Below are 27953 nucleotides of genomic sequence, written 5' to 3' on the forward strand. Positions count from 1 at the left end.
ATAATCAAATAGGCTACACAACATATAAATATAATATTAAATATAATGTATAATATTTCACTTGTATAGTTTTTTTATCGACAACAAGCGCAGGACAAGACAGGAAAAGAAAAGAAAAACAAAAACAAAATAGTTTAAGAAAGCCACGGGCCAAATAACAATAATCCAACAAAACAATGTAGCCTAATGCGTGCGATATAATTTTAAACGGGGCCGGTACAGAGAAATAATAATGATTGTCAAAGTTTTAATGCACATTGAAAATGGCCAAGGAATAGACAGAAAACAAATTGGTGTTATTGGTGTAAAAAAAATTGTCAGCGTTCTACAGACTATAATTGATAACTCGTCAACATTAAAACTACTTAATTTATATCGTTCGTTATTCATTTCAATCGTATTCGACAAACGGTACTCGATAAAACATATTTTTGCACATTTGGTATAAAAATAAAAAATCGGATAAATGAAATTTTCAAAAAAACAATACACCTATTACACACAACAGCTGTCGTTGATCACACGATAATTATTATAATATTATATCTTGTTATATTGGTCAATCGAGTTTAAAACGTTGTCGAGTATTATTTGATTTGTTACGCGTCATTGGAATAACGCACATTATCGACGGCGACCGATGAGTGTAAAATAATTGAAAACAACTCCAAACGATCGGGTAGTTATTGGATTATTTTAAAATGAAACTTAAAAAAAAAATAATAATAAAAAGTTCATATTTTATGTTTAGCCACTGGTTGAACATTCAGTCTTGGTATTTTAGAATATCAATCGGCAACTATATTACTAAAAAAAATTAAAACTGACAATATATAAATAATCATAATAATTATAATATATAATGTTTATATATATATATATATATAAAAGTAATTTTTTTTAATGGTTTTTTTTTTCAAAATTTTCGTCAACAACACAATAATAATAATAATAATAATAATATAATAATAATAATAATGACTTACAGATAAAACGGATTATAATTTATAAACGAGAATAATAATATATTTCTAATAATCATAATATAATAATACAATAATAAATATATTTTATTTTTATTAAATTTTTTTTTTTTGTTCAAAGCGTATTATTTACAAAATGTAATATAATTTTTTTTTTAAATATTTATTTGGGCGTTTTTAGTTACATATAATAATAATAATAATAATAATAATAATAATAGAAAAAAAAAAATTCATAAATTATACAATTACACCGAATTTCGCACGCAAGTTGTTATACTCTCCGACAAGAGAATAAATAAAAAAAATTGTCTTTCCGTTTTATACATATTATTTTATACTTAAACGCGTAACGAGGAATATTACAATAATATTTTATGGCAATCGAATAAAAAATATATTATTATTAATATTATAATAAAAGAAAAAAAAAGAAAGAAAAGTCATTTGTTTTCAATAATAAAAATCAAATATCAAAAAAAAAAAAAATATAATAAAATAAAAAAGGGGAGCCACTCGCTTTGGAAACATATGCAAGAATAACTAGTTGAGATCAAACGAGACTCTTCTCCCCCCCCCTTGCGTACAATTTTGTATCTTTCTTTTTTCGCTTTAGCCGACCACCACTGGTAACTCATGTGCAACTCCTTTTGGCATTTCCAATGACATTATTCGAAATTATAAATAATAATCATTATTATAAACAATTATTACCTTGTTTAGTATTACGTGACGTGAATACCGTTCTCAAAGGCCGCGGCAATCGAATAATAATTGTATAACGTAAAAACCGCGTAACACAATATTAATGACAAATCATACTTTGGTTGTTGGTTATTTTTCTATTTGGTACCTTATTAATTGGTGTTTGTTTTGTTTGGAGTGCCCATATAGTTTGTACGTGTGATTGTATGACATCATATATTATAAGTAGGAACAAAAAACGTCTAATACCCGACGTTAACCTTTTTTTTTTTTACTAAATATTAAATAACTACTATAAAAACATTAATGGTTTTCTTCCACATATTTGTTGGATTTGAATCATTTTTTTAAAAATTTTAGTCGTCATTTCTCTAATACATTCGCTATTTAAAATTAATATATTACGATTAATGAAACGCCATTTGTCAACTTTCAACAACATTTGCCGAGAACACGATAATTATTGTTAATAAAAAGTTAAAAATAATTATATTATGGCATTTCAATTAAAAACAAAATCACAGATAAAGATTATCGTTTAACGGTTTCTTCGAAAGAGAAATATTTAAAATATAATCTTTAAACGACGCTACGATTTGTTTTTCGCTCGGGAAAAAAGTTTAATTATTAGTAGTTTAAACCGACTTCGTATAGTCGATGTGTCGACGTCAACGTTACCAACGATTTCTCGATATCACAGCATTTCCACATTTAACAACGTATCGGTCGTTATGGCTAACAACAAATAATGCTTTTTCAAAATTCATTATTCAATGGGCATCGAGAAAGTCAAAATTGAAATCGCCAAAGGTCTGTTGCTTGTTGTTAAAACCGTTCTTGCTGTCGTTAGCGAGTGGCTGATCAAGAAAATCGAAATTAAAATCACTAGGGCTAAACGTATTGCGGGCCGGTAATCCGGTGTTGGTGTTGTTGAGCATGGCCGATTGGCCCGTCACGGGTGTCGGTTGTTGCATCGACGACGCGCTCGCTTGCGCAAACTGTTGGTGCGAACTGGCCGAATAGTTTGAAGCCGCCGCCGCCGCCATGTTACGCTGCTGCTGATACGGATTACCGTTGTTTATCGCCGTCTGTTGCTGGGCGAAAGACTGTTGCTGCTGCGTGCGTATCATGGACTGATGTTGCTGCTGCGGTTGAGGCTGTTGCTGTTGTTGTTGTTGATGGTGATGCTGTTGTTGGGCGATCATTTGCCCTTGGTTACCGCCGGCCATTCGACTCGGTGCACCCGCACCCATCTTTATGCCCATGGTTTGAGTCATTTGTAAATTAACAGACATCTTAAGGGGAAAAAAAATATATATATATTTGGTAAACAAAAAGGAGGAAAATTATAAATCGGTCATTACTTGATTATTTTGCGACTGCATGTTTATGCTGGCGTGTTGCTGTTGCTGCTGCGCCATCGCTTGTTGTGCGTTACCCATACGGGCAGACATGTGTTGCATTTGTCCGGCCATCAGGTGAACGCTGCCGGGCCCGCCGGTCTGGCATGAATTCATGTTCGGATTGTTGCCGCCAAATCCGCCGACAATATTGTTGACCGGGCCGGCGTTACTCGGCTGATTGACGTTGCCCACTGAAAAACAATAACGATACACGTTAAAACCGATTTCTCATGCCGCTCTATAAACTGTCGTAGGTTAATTACTCGAAGCCTGGGTGAACGCAGGTCTGAACTGTTGTTGTTGTTGTTGATGCTGCTGTTGCTGTTGTTGTTGCTGCTGCTGCTGCTGCTGCCTTGCGGCCAGCAACTGTTGCCAATCGCTGTTGAACGCTTCTGTGCTGGGCGTTACGTTCGGCGGTCGCTGTAGGTTGTTGCCGCCGCTCGGGTACATCATGTTCCTTTGGACCGATGGCATCCGGTCGTATCCGCTGGCCATCGGACTGGCGTTTCCACCGCCCCCAGTATTGGCCATTTGCGACCGGAGCATGGGGCCTGGGCATCGTATAAAAGCACATATTTAGAGACATTATATAATCACTTAATGTTTTTTTTGTCTTATATTTTATAAAAAAAAACTTACCCGACGGCGGTATGGGTTGTTGCTGCATGGGTCGCCGTGTCTGGGCGGCCTGCAGCATGGGTTGTCGAGCAGGTGGCATGTAACCGCCTTGGGCGGCATACTGCGGCGTCTGGCACATGCCCATGTTCTGGGCCACGTTGAGTTTGTACTCGGGCGGCGGTGGCCTGCAAGCTCCAGGGCCGTTCATCATGTTCATCTGTTAAAAAAAAAACAAACAAGGTAAAAAATTGATCGTCATCGACCTCCTCCTATTGAGTTAAACGACTCACGGGTGTCCTGTTCATGTGCTGGGGCAACATGTGATGTTCGCTGGCCATGTTGGACTGTTGTTGAACGCTAGTGGGCGGCCTTATGTTCGTGGGACTGGCTCCGGCGGTCAGCAGCCGGGCCCTTTGCTGCGAGAACGTCACGCTCTGCGACTGGCTCATGTGCATGTACGACTGTTGTTGTCCGCCGTTGTCGGCACCGCAGTTGGAGTTGTAGTACTGCTGCATGGGCCCTCCGCAGTTGGGCGCGGCCGAAGATGTGACCGACGGGCCTATGAGCCGGTCCTGGATGCCGCCGGGACCTTGACCGAAGGCCTGGAAAGAAAAAGAAAAAAGATATAAAAATTAGTGAACGTTATTAATTCCTTAATACTCATCCATACTACTTCATAATCCCTCCACGATCCTCTATAATTCCTTAACACACTTCCATACTCATCCATAATTCTTAATACTCATCTATGATCCTCTATAATTCCTTAATGCTCTTCCATACTCATCCATAATTCCTCAATACTCATCGATAGTTCCTTAATGCTCCTCCATAATCAATGACGTCAGCACAAAACGTGACGGACAAATTAGTGAACAGTACAAAAGATCCAACGACGATCACTACCACAACTGCACAAGTTCCGGTAGTGCAACAACCGGATATTACTAATTTTTTTTTTAACGTTGCTCGCATTTGATTGTTATTATTATAATAATAACGCCGTTGGAATTTTCCACAGTGCGTTTACCGAAATGCAGTTAAAAGTGATCAGTCAACCGTGTAAAACAATCATCATAAACAATGGGGATAGGTTTCACGCACTTGTCCGTTGTGCGCTGTGTAATTACCAGCCGATTTTCGAGATTAAAATATTATTAACACACCTGTGTAGCACTTGGCACGACAATAGCTATCGAAAAAGTCACAAAATTAAACGTCCCAACTAACTTTGACACACCCCGAAGACATAGAAGATGGACTATACTTGTTTACTTGACCGCGAAGCATAACAGGTTTATTATATTTATAACACAGAAATATTACAGTCATTAGTAAAACATCAAAGTCACTTCCGGTTATAAACATAGACCAGAGTTTATCATTGTACTCAGGGAGGTATCAGATAGTCAGGAACAATAGTGCAATCAAGTATACACCAAATTGTGATCCAACTGAACAGGGCATTTTATATTTTGTTTTTGACAGAAATAAGGAGCAAACTTTCTTGTACAGCAAACTACTTCCTGATTATCTAACACCTCCCCGGGTACAATATGCGAAAACAATAACAAACACACTGCGGTCTTTATACCTAACCGGAAGTGACTTTGATATTCTACTAACGACTGCAGAATTTTTCTGTATTTTCCCTATATTAATTGTTTGCAACAAAACACACATATTATTCCAACCGTACCTACAGACTTTTGCACGAACAATACAATATGTTCTGTTTGATAATAAAAATACCTACAAAATGGCCAATGAATACCAAAAAAAAAAAAAAAATGATGTTGATGAAGTTGTCTGTGGAATATTACAATAAATTACTGTGCGAGGACGTGGGAACGCGTTACCTATTTTTTTTTTTTACTATTATTGCAGTAGGTACTTTTAGTTTAATCGCATGTGTAATTTTCCTCTAACGTTAAGTGGCGAATCGCTACCACGTCCAACGAGTATTACAATAATATATATATATATATATTAATATTACAGGAAGTCGACATTGTCTTGCATAATAAGCCATCGATGATAGTAGGTATACTGGACGTGCACATATAGTGTAATATACATAATAATTATTATTATTATTGTGATCGAGTGCGACACACACACACACGTTGCTGCGAGTAGTCCATTGTTGCCAACTGCACACACTCACACGATGACAACACTTGGATTTAATTAAAAAACCATTACACCGAATATCTTCTGGGCCTCTGTTACAATATTGTATAGCTGTTATACTATCCCAAGTGTACACGTGTATTATAAAGTTTTACAGTTGTTGTTAACCATTAATAGTCCAAACTATTTAGGCCAAAATAATCAAGCTAATAATAGTAGTAGTAGTAGTAGTACACGAATCGAGCGAAGGTGGTGTCGCACGCGAGAGTCCTTCTACTGCTAGTAGTGCAGAGAAAGCCCCACCGTCGGTAATGACTGTATGATTAGACATTAGCACGGTCAAATCGTGAACTATTTATCTGAACGTAGGTATATAATAATATAATATAAAAGTATTGTGTTGGGTAACAGTTACTTCATTGCGCGGAGAAAGCGAACGGCGCAGGAAGCGGACTAAAAAAAAATCAAAATATAATAAACAAACAACGAGAGAGAGACATAATGTACACACACACACACACACACAAGTTCAGAAGGCAATAGTAGGACGAGTCGAGATGTACAAGCATTTCTCGAGTGGATAAGTACAAAAAAAAAACACATTTAATAGATAAAAAAACTATCATAAACGCCACGTCGACCGAGACAAATGTCTGGCGAAGGATATATGCAATGAATAACAGCTCTTGGAACGCACACGATAGTGGTGTTGGGTGTTAACTGACAAATGTTCTGTACCGAGTGAGAGGGACCACTCGTATTGAATTGTGTAACAATTTTATCTACAGCTACTATATGTACGGACAATACAAGTAATAATTATCGCTCACTACCATCGTGGAAAGTATGATAATTCTAATGGAAATTTAGAAATCATTGACTGTTGTTTGCTCATAAATGCACATACATAGTTGGAAAATGAAAAGAAACAAACCAATGTGAAACAACAAAAGTGAAGAGGATCTACAGATACATCAATACATGTATGTCCTGCAATCTAGTATCTCTTATTCACTATCTCCAATCCACTATCTCTATTAATTCGCCTCCATAATCCTCCTCCATACTCTTCCATAATTCCTTAATACTCATCCATACTCTTCCATAATTCCTTAATACTTCATACTCCTCATGTTTCTCCTCTATACTCTTCCATAATTCTTAATACTCCTTTAATACTCCTCCATATTCATCGATAATTCCTTAATGCTCCTCCATAATCTATGACGTCAGCACTGTGACACAAAACGTGACGGACAAATTTTCAGAATTTCCCCCAGCCATGTGAATAAGCCAAATAGATTTGAACAAGCCGAATTAATTGCTATAATTGAAAGAATGTAACGGATCTATCACGCGAGAGCTACTAAGACGAACGTTTAAAGAACACAGCTCTTATTAGACCCGTAGTCGCTATACTATGGAGCTGAAAGTTGGACATCGTCATAAGCAGATGAAAACGGATTAAAAGATATTCGGTAAGAAGGAAATAGAGCAGATTTTAGAGATGGTTATCTTAATTACCTGTTGTTGGCCTTGTTGGCTGACGTGCACCTGTTGGGACTGAGACATTTGGAAGGTGGTAACGTCCGGGCTGGCGACGTTGGGCTGCGGCGACAGCACACCGGAAGCCGCGCCGGGAGACGGCGTTATCCTGCGGGCGCCGACCGGATACTGCGGACTGCCGTGCCCGTTGAACTGATTGTACCGGGATTGCGGCGACGGTTGGGGTTGTTGCTGGGGTGGCTGCTGCTGCTGCTGCTGTTGTTGTTGTTGTTGCGGCGGCGGGAGCGGCTGTTTTTGCCGGGACGCGGCGGGCGCCGCCGGTTGCTTTATCCTGGGCTTGGGCGGTTCCTGATAGTAGTTGTTGTTCTCCTGTTGCTGCTGCTGCTGCTGCTTGTCCTGGTGGTACATGGAGTTGACGGGGGACATCATGTTGTAGCCGGGATTGGGAGTGCCCACGGGCGTGCTGGGCGAATGGATAAAGTCGGGCACCGAGCCGGGCGACTGGTACGGGAAATCGTAGCCGCATTTTTCCGGCCTCTGCTGCTGGTTGTTGTGCTGTTCGGCCAGCTGTTTCAGCGTCTCGGCGGCCACGCAGTTGGAATAGTTGTTGTTGTTGTTGTTGTTGTTGCCGTTTCCTCCGTTGCCGCCGCCGCCGCCTGCCCTTTGTTGTTGTTGTTGTTGTTGTTGGGGCTGTTGGTCGAACGGCGACTTGACCGGCGGCGTGCACCTCGGGTCCGGCTCGGTCTTGATGGGCCGTTTGTCGCACAGGCCCACCTGGTTGAAATCGGCCGGCGTGATGCCCTCGCTGTTCAGGTCGGAAATGATCTCGGTCAGCGTGTCCGTGTCCACGGCCAACATTGGCTCGTTGGTGTCGCTGTTGATGAACGACAAGTCGTTGAGGTCGCCGTCGCCCGGGAAGTCCATCAGGTCCGGTTGTTCCTGTTTGCACTCCATCGGGTCGGCCGGGCCGCCCGTCGTGGGCCCGGCACCGGCGGCCGTCGGCGACTGCTTGGTGGTCACGTCGCTCTGCACGGACGTGTTGACCGACGTCAGCGTCAGGTTGGTGGAGATCTGGGCGTTGTGCTGGTGCTCGCTGGTGCTGAACTCCAACTCTTGGACGATCTTCACGCTGAACTTGGCGTTGTTGCCGTTGTCGTTTTTACCGGAGTGCGGCGACGACGACTGCTGGCTGTTGTTGCCGCCGGCCAGCGGCACGCATTTCGGCGGCGGCGGCAAGCCGTCGTGGTTGCCGTACGGGCCGCCGCCGTCCTGGCCGGCCTCCAGGTCCTCGCTGGACGGCCGCTTCACGCCGAATTTCTGTAAACACACAAAACGCACATCGTCAATATTATTATTGTAAAGAAAGTAGCGGCGGCGGCGGCGGCGGCCACGGACGAGAGAGAGATGCGCTACGCAACGCGTATCATAGCGGAACGACGCAAATGACAAAGCGCGTTTATTAAACACAACATATAACGTAGTAAGCGGGTACCGTAATATTAAATACTTTCTCTGTTATGTTGTCGTGAACGTGGTACGGGGGAGTGAACAACAACAACAATTAACCCTTCACTGCATGTAAGTGCATAGTGCATTTGGTTATTTATATTGATATCACATTTTTTATTGATTGTGGTTAATATTTTTTATCAATAAAAGTGCAGTAAACTCTTAAAAATATACTTTGCAAGTGCTTGAAAACGAGAGATTTCAATAAAATTTAACTACATCGTGTATCCGGCGTGGGTTATGCAAAGTCCAAACGCGTTGGCCTACTTTATGTCACCGTCTCGTTTATCACACACACACACACACAAACTGTGCAACGACTGTGTCGAATAATGTCAAAACAACAACAACAACGCAAAGAGAGTCGATTAACGGCCGCGTTATTTTTTTACTAGGACAACGTTGAGTAAAATTTACTCTGCCTAATAATATCGTATAGTACAGCTACGATTGAAGCGAAAATATTGTTTAAATCGTACCGTTACACAATCGTATACAGGGTGGTGATTTAGCCCTGGCAATCTTGTTACTTGTACATAATAACAATAATAATAACACAAGAAGTTTACCAATCACGTATACCACGCAACGTCACTGTAAGAACTGTCGACGCGGTCGTTAACCTGCACACAATTTGTTTTACTCTTTCTCTTCACCTCTCTCTCTCTCTCTCTCTCTCTCTCTATCCGCTCGTTTAAAGCAAATTTCTTTCACTTGAGCATCATATCAGCCGCTGACCGCGAATCACAAAACTCACAGCGCCTATAAAACTTTATGTTACCTATCTTTACTACAATGTAGACACACAGTTTTATTGATCTCAAACGCAACGTTGTAGAACGCATAGTTATAATTGATGCCGCTAAACATATTAGTATTTAATATACATATATATATATATATTTTTTTTATGACTAGACGCAGCACCAAACTCCTCCACAGGTAAAATGTCTAGTTTAAGAATCACATTCCTCTTGGTTTATAATGTTATTAAAACGAGTATGTTAATTAATGAGGCGGCGACTGTCGTTATTTGTATTTTAGGTACCTACTAGTTAAACAAAAAAAACGCATAATAGAAGAGTACACTGATTACCGTCCGTTGTACTCATTTATATGCTACATCAAAAGGGATATTATCTTGAACGCAACTCTAATAGTACACACGAGAGTATCTAATTTGGTTTTTGTATCCCGTCTGGAAGATCAAATGTAAACCGTACACCATCTCCGTAGGGTAAACACGAGAAAATATATTGATCACAAAACTTTGGCGGGAACTTATCGTTATCCGCGACCACGACGTTAAAACTGCGCTATCTGCCCAACGGAACAGCCGTATCTCCTTATCGTGGTACGTACTGTGTATGATATATTATGTAAAATTAGGTGTACTACTGTAATGGTAATCGATTGATATACATGCACATAATATACAATATATCATAACAACATACAAAACAGCCATACGATTGCCACACACAAAATATTCTAGTGGCTGTACCTATAATAACCGTTATAATACAACAACTGGCCGCATGTCCTCTTATAATACATTTCTTATTGACATGGATATGTCTTATGGCTGAAGGTCATTTTGAAATTTTTCCGTCACAGTGCTGACGTCATTATGGATTATGGAGGAGGATCGTGGAGGCAGTATGGAGGAGTATTACGGAATTATGGAGGAGTATTGAGGGTAATCGTGGAGGGATTATGAAGGAGTATGGAATATGATTATGGACGAGTATGGAGAAGTATTAAGGAATTATAAAGGATCATGGAGGGATTATGGAGGTAAATTAATAGAGATAGTGGATAAGAGATAATAGATTACAGATACTAGATTGCAAGACATATCCATGTAATGATGTAACTGCATGAAGTGTGGATACTTTTAACTTTTGTTAAAGACTTTTATGAGATTTCATCGTTATGGATTACTGAGGTGTATTAATGAATTATGGATGAGTATGGAAGAATTATGGAGGGATTATGGAGGTGTATTAATGCATTATGGAGGTGAATTAATAGAGATAGTGGATAAGAGATAAGATATTAAAGATACTAGATTGCAGGACATATCCATGTATTGATGTGATGTATCTGCAAAAAGTGTGGATACTCTTAACTTTTTTTCCACATCGTTTTGTGTCTCTTTTTCATTTTCAACTCTTTGTGCATTTATGTGTAACAGTCGATGATTTCTATTCAAGACGTTTATTAGGTTTGTATAAATGTACTAATTGATAATTTTCATTAGAACTATCATACTTTCCACGGTGCGAGGTGAGCAATTATTACTTACTCGTATTGTCCGTCCATACAGTAATCTACAGATAAAAATTGTTACACAATTGAATACGAGCGGTCCCTCTCGCTCGGTACAGAACATTAGACGTCATTATGGATTATGGAGGATCATGGAGGGAATATTAAGGAATTATGGCGGAGGATCGTGGAGTGGAGGCGAATGGAATAGAGATAGCGGATTGGAGATAATAGATTGCAGAACACATTCGTGTATCGATGTGTCTGCATGCAGTGTGAATAGATCCTCTTGACTTTTATTATTGTACACCTAATAATAATTGTAATGGGGCGAATGACGCTCAGCGTGTATACAAACACACACACACACACAAAGAGTAAGCATAGAGGGCTGAGGGTTAATCAATACTAACTCGGAACACAAGCGGCGGCGGCGGCGGCGGGGCTTTCCCGTCTTTGTGTGCGCGCGTAAACTATACTCCGGGGGACGACGAAAGCGGCCGATAGCCAACGGGTCGCCGTTTGTGTCCCCTCAAAGAAATTACAATAAGATTATAATATCGCCTTTTAAACGCCAAATAACAATATTATTATCGGTGACCAGGCAACGGCGTTTAAAATTTTAATAAAAATCTCGCTATTGCCCGACAACAAAACGGTCTGCGGGTCTCCGAATGGGAAAAACAACAGTTTCTCAGAGCGTGCCTCGAACAGTGTGTAATCCAAAATGTGTATCGGTTTTTCGAAACAACACAACGGAATAGCCCATTGATGAGTCGCACACACACACACACACACAAGTCATAGATAATAAGAAACATAGATTTCAATTTTTTTTTTTAATTTATAATCTAAACAAGATAATATCCAGAGGACTGTAAACAAACGGCCTCGATTTCTTATCAGTCCAGGACCGCAAAACTTGAGTGGCCTCGATAATTGGAAATGTCCAAACTTAACCGGGGAAAAACAAACGAGCCGAAGGGCAATTAATGTTGTTTTCTAAGGATAATCCTAATATATATATTTATAATCTAACCTACCCGGATAACTTAAAAATTAAAGGGCTCGCAAGGGAACGGTTGGTTTAAAACAAAGAAAAAAATGTGCGCAAACGAGTAAATCATTGATTGACAAATATATTTCACTCGAATCGCGGATAGAGACCACTTAACCTAACCTAACCTCACCAAACCTAACCAAACCTAACCTAACCAAACCTAACCAAACTTAACTAAACCTAACCAAACCTAAATTTAAACTAACCACTTGAGTTTTTGATATTTTTTTAATAAGCCTTTGGTAGTGTAAATACAAAATTGGGTTGATTGTCGCGTGCAATGGGAGAAAGGATAACTCGGTTTGGAGGTCTGCGGGGGTCTCCGAATGGGAAAAAGCTAAATGTGAAAAACAACAGTTTCTCAGAGCGTGTCCCGCGGAAGAAGAACATGTGTGTGGCACCCACGTACTCGGAGTGAGGGAGGGACGAGGACAAACGTATTGACGGTATGCAAGGGAAACCAACAACGTGGCCTCTGCCCCATAGACCAGCATCGGAAAATCCACCTCGTTCGGCGATACGTCGCGCCGCCTAATTACGCATATTGACGCCGCCACCCCCCCCCGCCCCCGTCCGGCGCAGTCTGCCGGCACACAATACGTTAGATCAGAAGGGACACTTACACTTAAAAAAAAAAAAAAAAAAAACACCTCCTCGGCTCCGCCATAGGAGAAGCTGTTCGAAAAAAAGTCAATAGTTTTAAGTAGTAGAGTGCAGCAACACACACAGTGCATTTTTCCACCTTTTAGTATTTTTTTTTAATCTTAATATTATTAATTGATTTAAATATAAATCAACTAATTCATTCGATTGGTATGATCGAAAAAAAAATCAATTGAACACAAGAAAAAAGCTTTAAAACGTATAGAAATTAGACTATGTGATATCGATCAGAATATATGTTATTATAATATGTACCTATAATAGACATATGGGTTGTGTGTACAAATTATGTAACGCACGCGACGGTAAATCGAAGAAAGATGGCTGCCCCCCGTTTTCCTTTTCACATAAGTCGATTGTTGCTACTTATTTTAGTAGCCTATACTATCCTATGTGAACTAAACAAATCCTCCAACGGTTTCTTCTGCAATACAATAATTAACGCGTTTGGAAAGTAAGTATTAATCTTTTAATTAACAGCCATTCGGCGGAGTAACGGAAAATCTCGATATTCTTCGGGAAAACGGGTTTTCTTGTAAATTATCTGATTTTTTAGACTCCACGCGCGGTCGGTTCAAATCTGGTTTATCGTCGGTTTTTTTTCCACAAACCTTGTTGTAATGTCATAGTACTATACACAATTCGCACGGGTTGATCGACTCCTCCTGGCAGGCGTTCAAACGCACAGACGCACATAGTAAATAATATTATGAATATTTATGCGACCAATTAAAACACAAACGGACGATGATACCCGTGGCGCTACTTCACGTATGTTCTCACACACTATTTTTTAATACACAATTATCGTAGTTTCGACATAACGACATTGGACATTTAAAAAAAAAAAAAAAAAAAACACCTGTAAAATACTACAGGTCGTTTTTCGGCATTGTGGCGGCAGGTACAATTTGCAAAACACATTGTCAGGCTTATCAGATTCGAGTGCACTGTCGAATCCACACAGTATAGGGACAAATATTGTATGGTTATTTAAAAAGCATCATACAGTTGGCTAATAGCTACTGCATAATTAAATAAAACACCAATGTATATCCACCCGTTAATTGTCCAACCCATATTGATCCGACCGAAGGATAACACACACACACACACACTGAGCTGACTCAAATAAATGCTGGGAGGGCGGCGGAGGGGGGAGGGGCGCGTTATCTTTTTAACGGCAAAGGGTTGGTAAAAAAAACCCCCCGAAGGTAAAACGAATAATTATTTATCAAAACTCGAGGTCGTCCGAGTGGCGTTTTGCCGAATCTGGGGCTTGATCGATTTTAATTTCACAAATAAGTCGACGATGGACAGGGGGTGGGTGGGGGGTGTGCTAGCTAGCTGAGCACGCAAACTTTTGATAGACCGGTCATTTTTTTTTTTTTTTTGGTTTATTTTTTGTCAGCCCACATACGTCCAAACCTCGAATATATACACATACATTGTCTCATAACAACGTCTCAGAGTTGTGAGAATCAACCGTGTTGTTTTCCACCTCTTTTACTATCAAATAAGACATTCCCCGGACCGAGGAGTACGTACCGTGGCAGACATTTAATTGGGTCATGTTGGCGTCAACTCGGCCAACTTTCCAGGGATTTCCACGAAACTTTTTCGCGGGGCACGTGTTACGCAACGGTCTGTTGTACATAGTGATTTCTGTGGAATCCAAGAGCTTACATAACCCGGATAACTTAAAAATGAAAGGGCTCGCAAGGGAACGGTTAGATGAAAACAGAGAAAATAATGTGCGCAAACAAACCTAACTGAAGTCATTGATCGACAACTATATTTCACTCCAACCGTGGATAGAGACACAGATGGGTTAACCTAACCTAACCAAACCTAACCAAACCTAACCAAACCTAACCTAACCTAACCAAACCTAACCAAACCTAACCTACCTAACCTAACCAAACCTATTTAACCTAATCACTCGAGTTTTTGATATTATTTTAATAAGCCTTTGGTAGTGTTAAAAGAGATAAAGCACGCGTTCCTCTTGTACAGCGTGTGTAGGTACACTGACCAAGACGGGGTCACATCTTAATAGCATCCTAAATACAAAATTGGGTTGATGCGCGATTGTCGCGTGCAATAGGAGAAAGGAGAACTGGCCGGCTGTACGTAGTACAGCGGCGTGCAAGGCGGTTTGTATGCAAGAAAACGATTTTCTTAGCTAGTACCGTTATCAACAGGCCATCGCCGTTTATTGCCGGCCGCTAAAAAAAAAAAAAAATCTGATACAAATACACACTGCGGTCTATTTACACATTCCGGTCGACGAGAAAACAATAACACACAACAAACGCGGAAAAATAAAAAACCGCGCGACACTGGAATTAATATGTACATACACACAAATAGTTCATGGACTATTTTAATAGGTCATTACGGGTCATCGTTTCCCAGGGCAAACCGTGTAAAATCACACACACGCGGACACATGGATGATACAGCCGATTGACATGTAGAGGTATATTAATAGAGCACGCGGTACACAATATTATACACAGATTGCGATTGTTGCTGCACCGAAGCGCCATAAACGTGCACCACAACAGTGTGTGTTTAGCCGACGTTGACAACAACCGCTTGCTTCACGTCATACTTACTTTCCAATAACTTCCTCTCTCGTATATAACACCGCCGGGCTTTACGTAACACCGTACAACGATAGTTTTAGGAACTATAGACACACACACACACAATTATAATATAGGCCTATCCCTTGTGTCCGTTATCTGTTTGTGTTATTCCACTCAAATTTCAAGTAGTACTTGCCGCCGTCTTGCCATAATCTAATAACGCAATATTATATTTACTCAAATGGGCAGGACGAAGAGGGCGAGCGGCTTTCCCCCCCCCCCAAAAAAAAAAAAAAAACGTTCAAGGGGACGAGTCTGGAACAAACAACGAGCGTGCACACCACAGCCACTGTTTACTACTTGTTGTCTCTCTCGGTTTGTTTTCGACCAAAGATTTTTACCAAATTTTAACCCGATAAACGACAACATTACTCCGGGTGTATATTATTACAATACACGAAATCTCGGTCGCAATTTGTCATTCTCCCTTCCACGACCACGACAAGACAACAACACACAACACCGAACCGTTATTGTCTTTTAACCTCGGACTGTTAAAAAAACAGTTGCGACACTTCCCCACCCCCGCCCGCCACTAGTAAGCCGCCTGTAAGTCGTCACAGCCGAGTTTCTTGTGTAGAAATGTATTTGTGTGCAGTGTCGCAACCTCAACGACCGCTGTATGTGCTGTGTGTTGTGTTTCATAACGTGCACATTTTGTTTTCCATCATCGAAAAAGTTCTCAATCGGTTCGGTTCGACCTACCTAAACGATAATTTAAATATAGCGGCGCACACACCACTAATATATATATATATTCCACCGACCAACACCTGTTCGACGGACGTTTCTTTTTTTAAAATAATATAAATATTTTTTTTTTTCAGTTCGATCATCTCTTTTATACAACGCTACCGGTGTTCGCCGTAAGGGGCTTGTGCTTGCTTGTTGCTGCTGCTACAGAGAGAAGCAACGACCACGACGACGGGGAGAGCCCACATACACATAGTATTAATAATAATAAAATAAAAACCGAGGGGATGAGAGCAGCTGCAGATATTCAATATTGGCACCCTTTGACCCCTACCACTATACTATACCACCACCACCACCACCACCGCCGCCGCCTATTAACACACACACACACACACGGTGGTGTAGGTTTATAAAACACACTCACGGCCAACGACATACAGAGCGATCGCCGCGTTACAATGACCGTACACGTTGTTATATAGCACACATACACACACGCGGTCCGTATACAGAGAGAAACAAAGAGAAAGAGTGCACCAAGACACGTTGTGCAGCACTAAGAGATAGAGTTTAAAACGCACAAAGAAGACAAGGAAGGAAAAATCTATTTTTTACCAGCCATTCGTACACAAACTGCATTGGGGCTACTTAAGCCTTCAAAATATAATACACTGTAATGTTGTTAAATATTTAATGTAACGATTAAAGCGCGACGGTTATCTGTGTACTCAGCGGCCCATGAACACAGAGCAACGGCGGTTGATAGTGTAAAAAACCAAGCATTTTCCAATAATTGAGCCGGTGACCCCAAAAAGTGGCAAATTGGCATTCCGTTACCGTTTTTCTTCTGTGTGCAACGAAAACACGGCGAGATAAAATAGGTCAGATTAAAAAAAACTTTTCTGTAAAAATTACCTATCCTAGCGAATCCTAGAGCCCCTATAGTGTTATCATCCGCATCCGGTTGAAATACACTCACAAGCCGTCTCTCTTATTTGTACTATACACACTGTGTATAGACGTCATTCGGGTTTTTCGGTATTTAACCAACACTGTAGGCATGACGAAGACGGGTATTCCCATTGCACCAGCAGATTTAACAGCACTTGACGGCGATCAATTAAATCGACTCGAGTGGATAAAAAATAAAAAATAAATACTCAAGTTTTACCAATATAAAAATACCGTTGTCGTGGCCGCAGAGCAGAACAAGCACATACTTGGACTAGTGCGGTTCAAGCAGAGGGTGGTAGGTAATCTTGCCAAGGGTCAAACCACCCCCCGAACCTCTTGCTAAGGAGCTTTTTAACCCAAAGACGCTACAAAATCGTATTCTATCCGTCTTGTTACACACGAATGGCGGTAGAAAAGACATTTCGGTTGGAAATAATATTATTGTACTACACGGATAATACACATAGTAGTAGTACACACACAGCAGATTGTTGACCCCTATAAAATAATGCACATCCTCCGCCGTCTCGCTCTTGCTCTTCTCGTCTAATTCACACTAATGAACGAAACGGCGCCCGGAGGACACGATGATGATCATATTATTATTATTATTATTATTATGTTGTCCTCTGCAATATGGTAGGTGGTACAGTCCAATGAAACACACACATACACAATAATAATAATAATCCCACCGTGTGCATGTTCTCGAAAACGGAAAGATACTTAAAACTCTAAAGTAATTTTTTTTTTTTTTTTATCGGTTCGGTGATATACAGTAATAAAATTAATATATATATATATATACAATTCTATTAGAGTATTATGTATAAATTTATTATAAATCCGCTGCTGTCGTCGATAAGAACATAATATTTTTTTTTTTCTTTGTCGCAGTCACGTCTGCCGTTTCTCCGGCATGATAAGATTACACGGTACTGTGGCAAGTGGCCGGCCGCCCAACACTTGGGGTATAATACTGTATACCGTTTCATCAGAGCACAGAGTGAGGGACCGCCGACACTGTTTTCTCAAGGATCATTTTGTAAAAATAAATCACTGCGTGCACAACACACACACATAACACATTTATATGAAAAAAAAAATCGATAAGACTAATGACGCCAACGATAATATTATTATCGATCCGCCACCGTCTCCGCCGCCGCCACTGTGCATCGGATTTGCTGGCAACATTTTGTGTTTATAGAAAACACTTGTGTGTTTTGTGGTAATAATAAAACACGGCCGCCGCCGCCGCCTCGAACAGTGTGTAATCCAAAATGTGTATCGGTTTTTCGAAACAACACAATGGAATAGCCCATTGATGAGTCACACACACACACACACACACACACACAGTCATAGATAATAAGAAACATGGATTTCAATTTTTTTTTTAATTTATAACCTAAACAAGATAATATCCAGAGCACTGTTAACAAACGGCCTCAATTTCTTATCAGTTCAGGACCGCAAAAATTGAGTGGCATCGATAATTGGAAATGTCCAAACTTAACCGGTGAAAAACAAACGAGCCGAAGGGCAATTAAGTTGTTTTCCAAGGATAATCCTAATATATATATATATATATGTATAATCTAACCTATCCGGATAACTTAAAAATGAAAGGGCTCGCAAGGGAACGGTTGGATTAAAACAAAGAAAAAAACGTGCGCAAACGAGTAAATCATTGATTGACAAATATATTTCACTCGAATCGCGGATAGCGACCACTTAACCTAACCTAACCTAACCTAACCTAACCAACCTAACCTAACCAAACCTAACCAAACCTAACCAAACCTAACTAAACCTAACCAACCTAAATTTAACCTAACCACTTGAGTTTTTGATATTTTTCTAATAAGCCTTTGGTAGTGTTAATACAAAATTGGGTTGATTGTCGCGTGCAATGGGAGAAAGGATAACTCGGTTTGGAGAAATGTCCAAACCTAACCGGTGAAAATGTTGTTTTCCAAGGAAAATCTTAATATAATCTTAAAAGAAGAATAAACTCTAGTTGTACAGTACACAAACCGTGTGTGCATTGTGTGTGTGTGTGTGTTATATTATTGTCAAGTATGGAATTTTTTCGTCCCCCTACTCGTCTCTCTTCTTTTTCTTTCTTATTCTTCTTGTTCTTCGCTCTGACATGTCGACCCGAATGGCCCCCGCGCACAGGCCACAGACAGACAACAATAATGAACCGCCGCCGCCGCCACCGGCGTGTAGTTGTGCTCGCGTATAATATGTGGTCCGCGGCTATGCGGAGAGAGACTGGCGTTGGGAGGAACGGTCGCAGATGGTGCAAGTGAGCGCGAGAGAGAAGGACGACAAAAAAAAAAGCAGGTGTTTGACCCGTAAAACATTGACCAATGAACACCAACAAGTGAGAGAGGTGAGAAGGTACAATTTGACCCTCCCCACCCGGACGGCGGCGGGCACCGTCGTCAGTCACAGCCAGGCAAAAGGACATACCGAGAGAAGCGCGGCAACATGACCGTCGCCGCCGCCGCCGCACATCCTGGCACATATTTTTATTATAATATATTGTCTATTATCATTTTATTGTAATCGCGGACAGGGCTGCCAACCGTGCAACAATCGTAACGTTATTTTTTTTTTTACACTTTCGATCGACAGCGCGTTTCTCGATCATTCCTCTCTCGTCATCATTCATCACACTAGGGTGGTGGTTGTCGTTGAGAATCGCGGTCGATAATAGAGGCATATATATTTTGTTTACAACAGATGTGGCTTTTTGAGAACCACTGGCCGTCGGCTGATAATAAATCGTAATGTTGCGGGGCGCGGCGGGCGGCGGAGAGGAGAAGAAAATAAGTAGTCTGAATCGCGCATAGTAGAGTACAGTGAATGTGTGTGTGTGCGTGTGTGCGTGTGTATACACGGTAGTATTATAGCTGTAACGACGATAATAATATTATAGCTGCAGTGGATAATAGTCACGGTGGTGGTAGGTACCGAAAAACAAAACGGTGCCGGCACTGCGCCGGTCGACGGGGCATTACGGTGTTGCCACGGGCGGCGAGCCAAATAACCGTACGGCGCGGCCGGCGGATCGCGCGCGGCGCAGGTGGTCCCCGCATACACGGAGGAGGATGCCCCGACCGTATACGGTTGGATATATAATAATAATAATATTATAATGTTATACAATAATATACACACAGGTTTGGTTCGCGACCGACGACGACGACGACACCCACCCTACGCCGCCGTTGTTGTTATTATTATTACACACACAATATGTGTGTGTGTGTACGAGACGACCAAAGTGTTGTGCTTAAACGGCGCGGCGAGACCAATTAAGCAGCGAACGGGTAATAAAAGAATGAGAGAAAAATAATAATAATAATAAATAAATAAATAAGAGGAATGCGGCGACGTCTGATGAGCATAGAGCCGAGCTGACGACGGCGAGACGAGGGAAGGTAGAAGAGAGAATTCCAAGGATCGACGGCGACCAGAGCAAGGCCCAGGGTCATAATATTATTATGTCGCTTGTACGCGGTGTGTGCGACAAGCCAATAGCGTTTTAAAAATAATACTCGGCAACGATTTTAATAATTGTGACCATATTTTTCGCGATATTATGCACAATAATAGTGTGCACAATACGGTCGAATTTCCGATAGTGATAAGAACAGCCGATAAAGGATTAAAGATTAGAATTTAGTGATAAGAAACGGCTGATAACAGATCAGTGATAAGATACGGCTGATAACAGATCAGTGATAGGAATGAAAGTGTACGTCGGTCATTTATGTGTATGTATAAAATAAAATATATATTTGATTTTGTGCTATAAGCAATGTGATAAGGTCCTAATTCCCCCCACAAATAACACTTGGAAATCTATCTATCTATCTATCTTGACATATCATTTAAAATCGTCAACGTTACATGCGACCCGGCCTAGTTGCTTTCCCCAAACGAGGTACTCTCTGGGTCCTTTGATTTTTTTTTTTCAGGCCTACGGTCGTCCCACAATCGATACAGACAAACAAAGTAATATTCTACTTGTCAGGCTAAACACAGGACACGCTATCGATTATATTATTATTTGGACCGGAGTTTTTACATTTAACCATCATTTATCACACGAGGCCGGCGGTTCGACACGCAGCATTTTTCCTTTTATTTAGTTTTCTCTTGCCGTTCAAAGGTCAAGAAGGAATATCGTCGTCGAAAATCAAACAACACCATAAAAAACGTTATCCCAATAGCACGATGACCTTGTTATCCGTCCGACCCTTGGAACATGCAAGACACGACGATGATAACGGCCAAAGAGACAAATTAATAATACTATTTTTTTACAGCAGCTGTTTTCCATGGACAAGCAGCGAGCAAGCGGGTTTAGCAACCGGGTTTGCTCGGTCTCTCGGTTCTCCAAAAACCTTTGTCGTTTAAATATAATACTATCATTATAGTGTCGAACACCATACACACACAACCGGACATATACCTGTTCGATTATGCATGCTACAGTTTTTTGGGGTTAACACAAGTTCAAGGTCTTGAACACACACACCGTGTACATGTTATCTTGTCGAGGCACAATGAAGAGACACACACGGCGGCGGCGGCGGCGACAACGACAACAACGAGGATATAATATAATAATAATATTGTATAAATGCACATAAGGATGATGATTCCTCCATTATAATAATACACACAACAAACAACACTTGAACGCCAGTGTGTGTGTGTGTGTGTGTGTAAAACACAAAAACGGTACAACCGCTTTGGGTATAAACCATTTTGTCAACGTTAACACACACACACAGGCCGGAAATCGACCGACCCCTCACACCCAAATATCAAAAGGTTTTTTTTCTATACCAAGACGGCCGCCTCAGGTATAACGACGTTATTACATTATATTATATATTAATAACCGAGTAAAATAATATTAACAAGATATTGTTTAAATCGTTTTTCAGTGCAATTTCAGCCAACGTTTTTTTTTTTAATCGGGCGACATAAATTAATATAATTATCATATTATTATGTTAATAATAACAATTTAGAAGGACGACATATTGTTATTATTCCGAAGAAATAATACAACACCGGAAATACAAACGCACTGAATATAATTAAGACTGAACTAGAACCTAAGCGTTTCGACTGAGAGTTATCGCGCGTTGCCAACAGAGCCGAATTATTAGTCAAAACAACGGTGCACAACGTAATCACCCTGTATACACATAAACAGAGCCGAGTACGGCGGTGGCGCTGTGGACGGCGTCTTCGCGGCGGGCGAACGGTTCGCTATTGGACGGCTAAATGATAACGATACACGGGTATTGAAAACGCTATATACATACATATATATAGCGGTAGGCGGTAGAAGGCATGTGGCGGCGGGGACGTTGCTCGCCGCACGGGTAACGGCGACGTCGCGGACACGCGCGTCCACAACGTGCGCCGCCGAGTCGCGTATGTCAAAATCACAGGTTCGGGCGGCGCGCGAGGAGAGCACGGCGACGGTGACGGTGCGCGCCAGCCACCGATGAACGCGAACCGCTGCCGGACGGTGGCACCGGAGGAGGAGGAGGAGGAGGAGGGGACGCGGCACAGAATGAGAGATCGGTATCGATTCAACGCCGCCGCCGCATCACCTTCCCCACGCGCTCGTCCACCCCCCCCCCCTCCATCTGAATCACGGTCCGTCGCGCCGTCGTCGTACGCGAATAATCCGGAGGGTTAAACACCCTTGACACAAACACACACACACACACACAATAATAGTATAATATACAAAAATAAGGACGGACGACACACGCGGTTATGATGACAAATAAATACGGACACCGAGCCGCAGTGTTAAGCGCAAAAACCCATATCGATCCGCGCGCGGGTGATGCCCGCGTGTGATCGCGTCCGAATCGGGTGATTCGTACCCGACGGTGAGCGGCGGCGAGGGTGATGTGTGCCATCACCGCGGTAATAGAAACGTGTTGTAACCTTGCGGCGCTAAAAGCCGGTAGTGTAAGCGGTGATTGCAGAGTCATATTATATATATATATATATATTGTTTTCCGTCAGAAAATATCTACAATATCGTTGGCGCGCGCGCGCTCGCGTGGCGCGACAACTTGTTGCCGCCGGCGCATGTGCCCGGTACACGTCTTACACGTCTACAACAAGTGGATCTCGCGGAAAAAAGACGGCGAGATGTAATAATCTTAAAACAAATTATATAATAACAATAATGCAGCATCGGACGCGCGGTCGGCGTACAACTCGTTTACGCGGCCATCTTTGTATTCGCGCGCCTTATTGATATAAAATACACACGCGTGTGCGGCGTTTGTCTCGCTCGCGTACGACGGCCGCGCGTGGGCGCACAACGCCGCCGCCGCCGCCGCTGTTGACGACCTCCTCCTCCTCCTCCTCCACTTTGTCCACACGCAGCTCCCACCAAAAACAGTACGGTGCGGCGGCCACCGACACCGCCGCCACCGTGCCATAGTCGTCCACTGGCGCGCGGCCGTCGTGTGCCGTCGGTTTTACGAGCCGATTACACGACCGCCGGGGCACATGTCAATCGCGCGAGCAACGGGATCGAGGCGGCCGTTCAACCGGTTGCCACCGCAGACTACTACACTACTACCGCTATTAACTAAATAAATAAATATTAAAAAAAAAAATCATCATATAAGCTCAAAAAAAAAAAAAATGGCTCGTTTTTTTTTTTTTTTTAAAAACCGAGCACGAATTACGCACGAGCCACTTGCAAGGATAATTATTGCGCCGCACAGAAATGATACGACGATAACAATAGAGAGAGAGACACACACCCGATATCGCTAAATCATCATCGTTATATATATATACATATTGAAATCGAAGGCCTAATAGCGGCGCATAAACAATAATAACAACAACAATAAGTGCCGTCGTTAACGAACGACAAGGATACACACACACACACACACAAACGTTGTTTTTATTTACCCATTAAAAACGGAAGGACGTTGATAAAAAAAAAAAAAAACCCAATTTTACCGCGTTACTACAATATTTTATTTTAAGCGGAAAAACGGCCAAGGATAAAGCGAAACGCCATCTGCACGTTAACGCCGCAAAAACGCCGTCCGACCTAGTCTTGCTTGTGTGTGTGTGTGTTCAAGTGTTCGACAATAAGAAAACGGCTACTAATATTTTGATTTTTTCCCCCAAAAAAAAAATAATAAATAAATACAATATTTTCTACTCGCGCATATTTAACGCGAACACAATCATCGTTAACGCGCGTGTGCATGTGTCCTATACCGGCGGCGGCGGCGGCGGCCGCGACGGTGGCTCAAGGGCAAAATCCAAGACTACAGCAGATAAGCCTGAATTTCATAAACACACACATATCATACATATGACGTATAATACGTGTGTCTACACACGCTGTACGTTGGTCAAATTGTGTACATGTATATTATGCATTTTTTATCTGTCGGTGAAATATTTGAAATTGCGCGCGCACAACGCATACGCAATACGGGTAATGACAATAATTATTGTTATTAATTCGTCGGGCGGTGACACCGTGGCGATAAAAAAGGTTAAACGCGCGATATTTTTCGTCGTTTTATAAATTAAAATAAAAAAATTTATATATTGTATATTATGTTCACCGTTGTTGTTTTACTATGTGGAAAAATAACACACACACCCGAAGGGGGGCCGGCCGCGCGCCGTCCACACGTCAAATGCAACCGAACGCGGTTGGCACACACGGTCATCATAGCCATAGCCAGTGTATTCCGTTAAACCTAAATAATAATTATTATTATAATATCGAGGATCCCCGTTTTTTTTTTCTTGTGTTATTTCTTTCGTCCGACCATCATAATAATATTGTACTCTTTTATTATTATTATTATTATCATTTTTTTTTTTTTTTTTTTTACCTTTCACCGACAGCAACTGGTACCGGCGGCGGCCGTATACAACACATCATACACATGCATACAATATTATTATTATTATTGTTATCCTAACTGGGCCATCGTCGTCCACCTCTCGAAATGCACCACACACAACAGCTCTCTGCTGCTGCACACGCAGCGTTGGTGAATTTACACGTATATTGTGCATCTCTCCTTTCCCCCCCCCACGCCGCCCACCCACTCTCCCCCCGGCCGCCAGACGTGCTAATTATTGGGACAAAGTGACGAAAATGTTTTTGTCGCGGTTTCCGCTGATAAGAGATGATAACACGGCCTTTGATAAGAAAATATAATATTCCATTTTGTTTTTTTTAAATTTCTCTCGTACTATTATAGCGAGTAAATTGTTTCCGTTTTATTTTTTAATGTTTTTGAAACCGCCAATAAGATTTATTTATCCATCGGCTATTATATTGTTTTACGACCACACACACGCACACACCTTTTCTTCGACAAAGCGCATTTCGTATAAATGATTTTTAAATGCATTTAAAATTTAAAAACCAAGGTCGCGATTATGTACACATTTTTATGGGCAACTCGATAATAATAATTGTTGTTACACACACACTGTTAAACGAGCCATCTAGCGGTTGCTAACAGAGGTTACACTCGTCCCCTCCCCTTCGGTTTCTCCACATTAAGTCTCATTAGTGTTATTATTTTAAATCGACTGTTGATAGAATAGAATATTTTTTGCATTGCATTGCCATTTCGTCAGCCAATCACACCCAAAAATGTTTTAATAGAGAACCCCTTTGGCTCGTTGTCGATCACCACCTTTCAAATGTATTATATTATAATAATTATTCAAAATTGTTTCGGCATAGGTAATTGATTGATAAAAATCGTTATTTCAAATCTAAGATTTCATTTTTTCAGGCATAGAAAACCGAAATTAAACGCGTCTCCTGATAAAGAGTTTTTTTATCAAACCACAGCACATAATATAATTCCATTGCAACAATCAATCAGGTCCCCGGAACGTACAGACATCAGCAATTATCAACCTTGAAATGTACAATTATGAAAGGCTAAACAACGTGTGCCGATAAATAAATGCAATAGCTAAAACTAATAGGTTATTGCATAGGTACATGCATTGATTTCAAAAAAGAAAACGTCTTGAAATAAACAATAATTACTTATCAACAGCCCGAAAATAAACAACACGCTTAAGACGAACGTCCGAAATTAAATGGAAAGAAAAAATTGTCACGTGTGTATGAAAGTGAAATTTATCAGAATCAAGCAATTGCACTTGGCCCGTTAAGCTACCGTAAACCCACTTCATAATATATCAGTTTCTTTCAAAAAAAACTTGAGTTTTTCTTAAAAATTTAGAGTTTTAAAAATTGGATTTATATAACTAGGTATTTGAATACGGCACAAATCGACTTACCGACATGGCGTTGCCATTTTCGATTGGTTTCTTATCGTTCTTCTTGACGTTCCTCTTGCTCTTGGTTTCCATGTACTTTTGTTTGAGCATCAGAGTCTCTTGGACGTTTTGTTGCTCGGCAAACGCATTGCTGTAGCGGGGAACGCAGTCCTGGTTGTGTCTCCTATACCCTTCCATTCGTCGTTTCAACCTGTCGATCACCGCTTGTCGCTTATGGACAACGACATCGGCCATGCCGGGGGCGGCGGATTGTTGCTGTAACACACCACAGCCGCCCCCCAACAATGCACCTTGGTCCAATCCTTCGGGACCGCAGTTCAGGTGGTAGCTCGCCAGTTTAGTGGTATGGATTTAATATCAGCCACTTACATTTGCACTAGAAACAAACAGAACAATGATGTAGTAATTGGTAAATTATAAACATCACATGATAACGATCAATTATTTTCAACAATAAAAACATTCCAATGTAAACATCTCTTTTTTTTTTTCAACTCGTTACTTTGTATTTACATAGTATCTTGTTAGGATATTCTGTTAACTTTTTACATTAATAAAGTGTAAAAGCTATAAACAGCGATAAAGGTGGGTAAAAGAAATGTGTTAATGTTCTTAACAATAAATTTGAATGTTTACAATAGGATTAGAGTAGATCATGACTTATCATCGGGTGCTGTCGATAGTATTGAATGAAACTGTAACGATTAAAAACGTTGACTAACATTACAAATAGCGTGTGAGCGATTCATATTGCGAACCGATTAGTTGGGTGAAATTAACGTTAACAAGAAGATTTCAAAAGTCTAGCGTCGTTTAACTTATTTGTACAAACGTCACCGGCGAGGAAAACGTTTGTAATTGAAATTGACATTGTGTTTACGGACAACGTATCTGACAGACTTTATCGTTGCGTACCACTTACTTCAAGTCACTTCATGACGACAGGCCCCGTATGGGTCAACGGGATTTACAGGTCATCGTGTGATGTCAAATCAGTCTTGTCGACAAACCGGATGGATTCCCAGACCGATCCAGAAGAACCTCCAGGAGCTTGAACACAGGAACGGATACGGTGGTCAAACCTTAGTCGGTCTGCGGTGTTGTCGGTCGCGCCACCGATGGACAATCATGTTGATCTAGTTAAAAGAAAAAAATATAAAATTCCCCACACTCTGGACGAACGGGCTAAACGAGCGTTAAATTACGGTTGAAATGTTTACAAGGAAAAATATAATATATTATTGAAAAAAAATAAATGAATAACAAATAATATTATTATGTGCGTACAGCGGACGACGGTGTAACGTACGGTGATGCCGGTGCGAGACGCGTCATACGACTGCCGCCATTGTTTTCAGTTAGGAAACGGACGGCCATGCCGCCGCCGCCGCCGCAATACATATACATGTACGTT

General features: G+C 41.0%; 1 protein-coding gene across 3 annotated transcripts; it reads right to left on the reverse strand.

Moving 5' to 3' along the window:
* Positions 1–1907: 1907 nt before the first annotated feature.
* On the reverse strand, positions 1908–27897 carry LOC126841488 (neurogenic protein mastermind-like). 3 transcript variants are annotated; one of them, XM_050577995.1, is made up of 9 exons: positions 27827–27897; positions 27462–27675; positions 26540–26915; positions 7367–8665; positions 4000–4311; positions 3731–3926; positions 3355–3642; positions 3053–3282; positions 1908–2983 (listed from the first exon to the last, which is right to left on the reverse strand). In XM_050577995.1, exons 3-9 carry the CDS (start codon positions 26771–26773, stop codon positions 2459–2461), a joined length of 3084 nt encoding a protein of 1027 aa, XP_050433952.1. In that variant the 5' UTR covers positions 26774–26915; positions 27462–27675; positions 27827–27897; the 3' UTR covers positions 1908–2458. The 3 variants fall into 3 exon arrangements, with proteins under 3 accessions (XP_050433952.1, XP_050433951.1, XP_050433953.1); XM_050577994.1 differs by having other exon boundaries at positions 27462–27875; XM_050577996.1 differs by having other exon boundaries at positions 27455–27875.
* Positions 27898–27953: the final 56 nt, after the last annotated feature.

Source organism: Adelges cooleyi, unplaced genomic scaffold, assembly GCF_023614345.1.
Source record: "Adelges cooleyi isolate 19-005CV unplaced genomic scaffold, UGA_ACOO_1.1 ACOO_flye_CR_arks_rails_tigmint_CR_PRNA_384, whole genome shotgun sequence".
NCBI classification, from domain to species: domain Eukaryota; kingdom Metazoa; phylum Arthropoda; class Insecta; order Hemiptera; family Adelgidae; genus Adelges; species Adelges cooleyi.

Bases quoted from the DNA above. Each gene is read 5' to 3' on its own strand.
- LOC126841488 (XM_050577995.1), bottom strand. From the start codon at position 26,773: ATGGCCGATGTCGTTGTCCATAAGCGACAAGCGGTGATCGACAGGTTG. The intron at 4,312-7,366 runs GTAATTAAGATA...TTTTCTTTCCAG, and splicing joins GCCAACAAGGCCAACAACAG to GCCTTCGGTCAAGGTCCCGG. The intron at 2,984-3,052 runs GTAATGACCGAT...TTTCCCCTTAAG, and splicing joins TGCAGTCGCAAAATAATCAA to ATGTCTGTTAATTTACAAAT.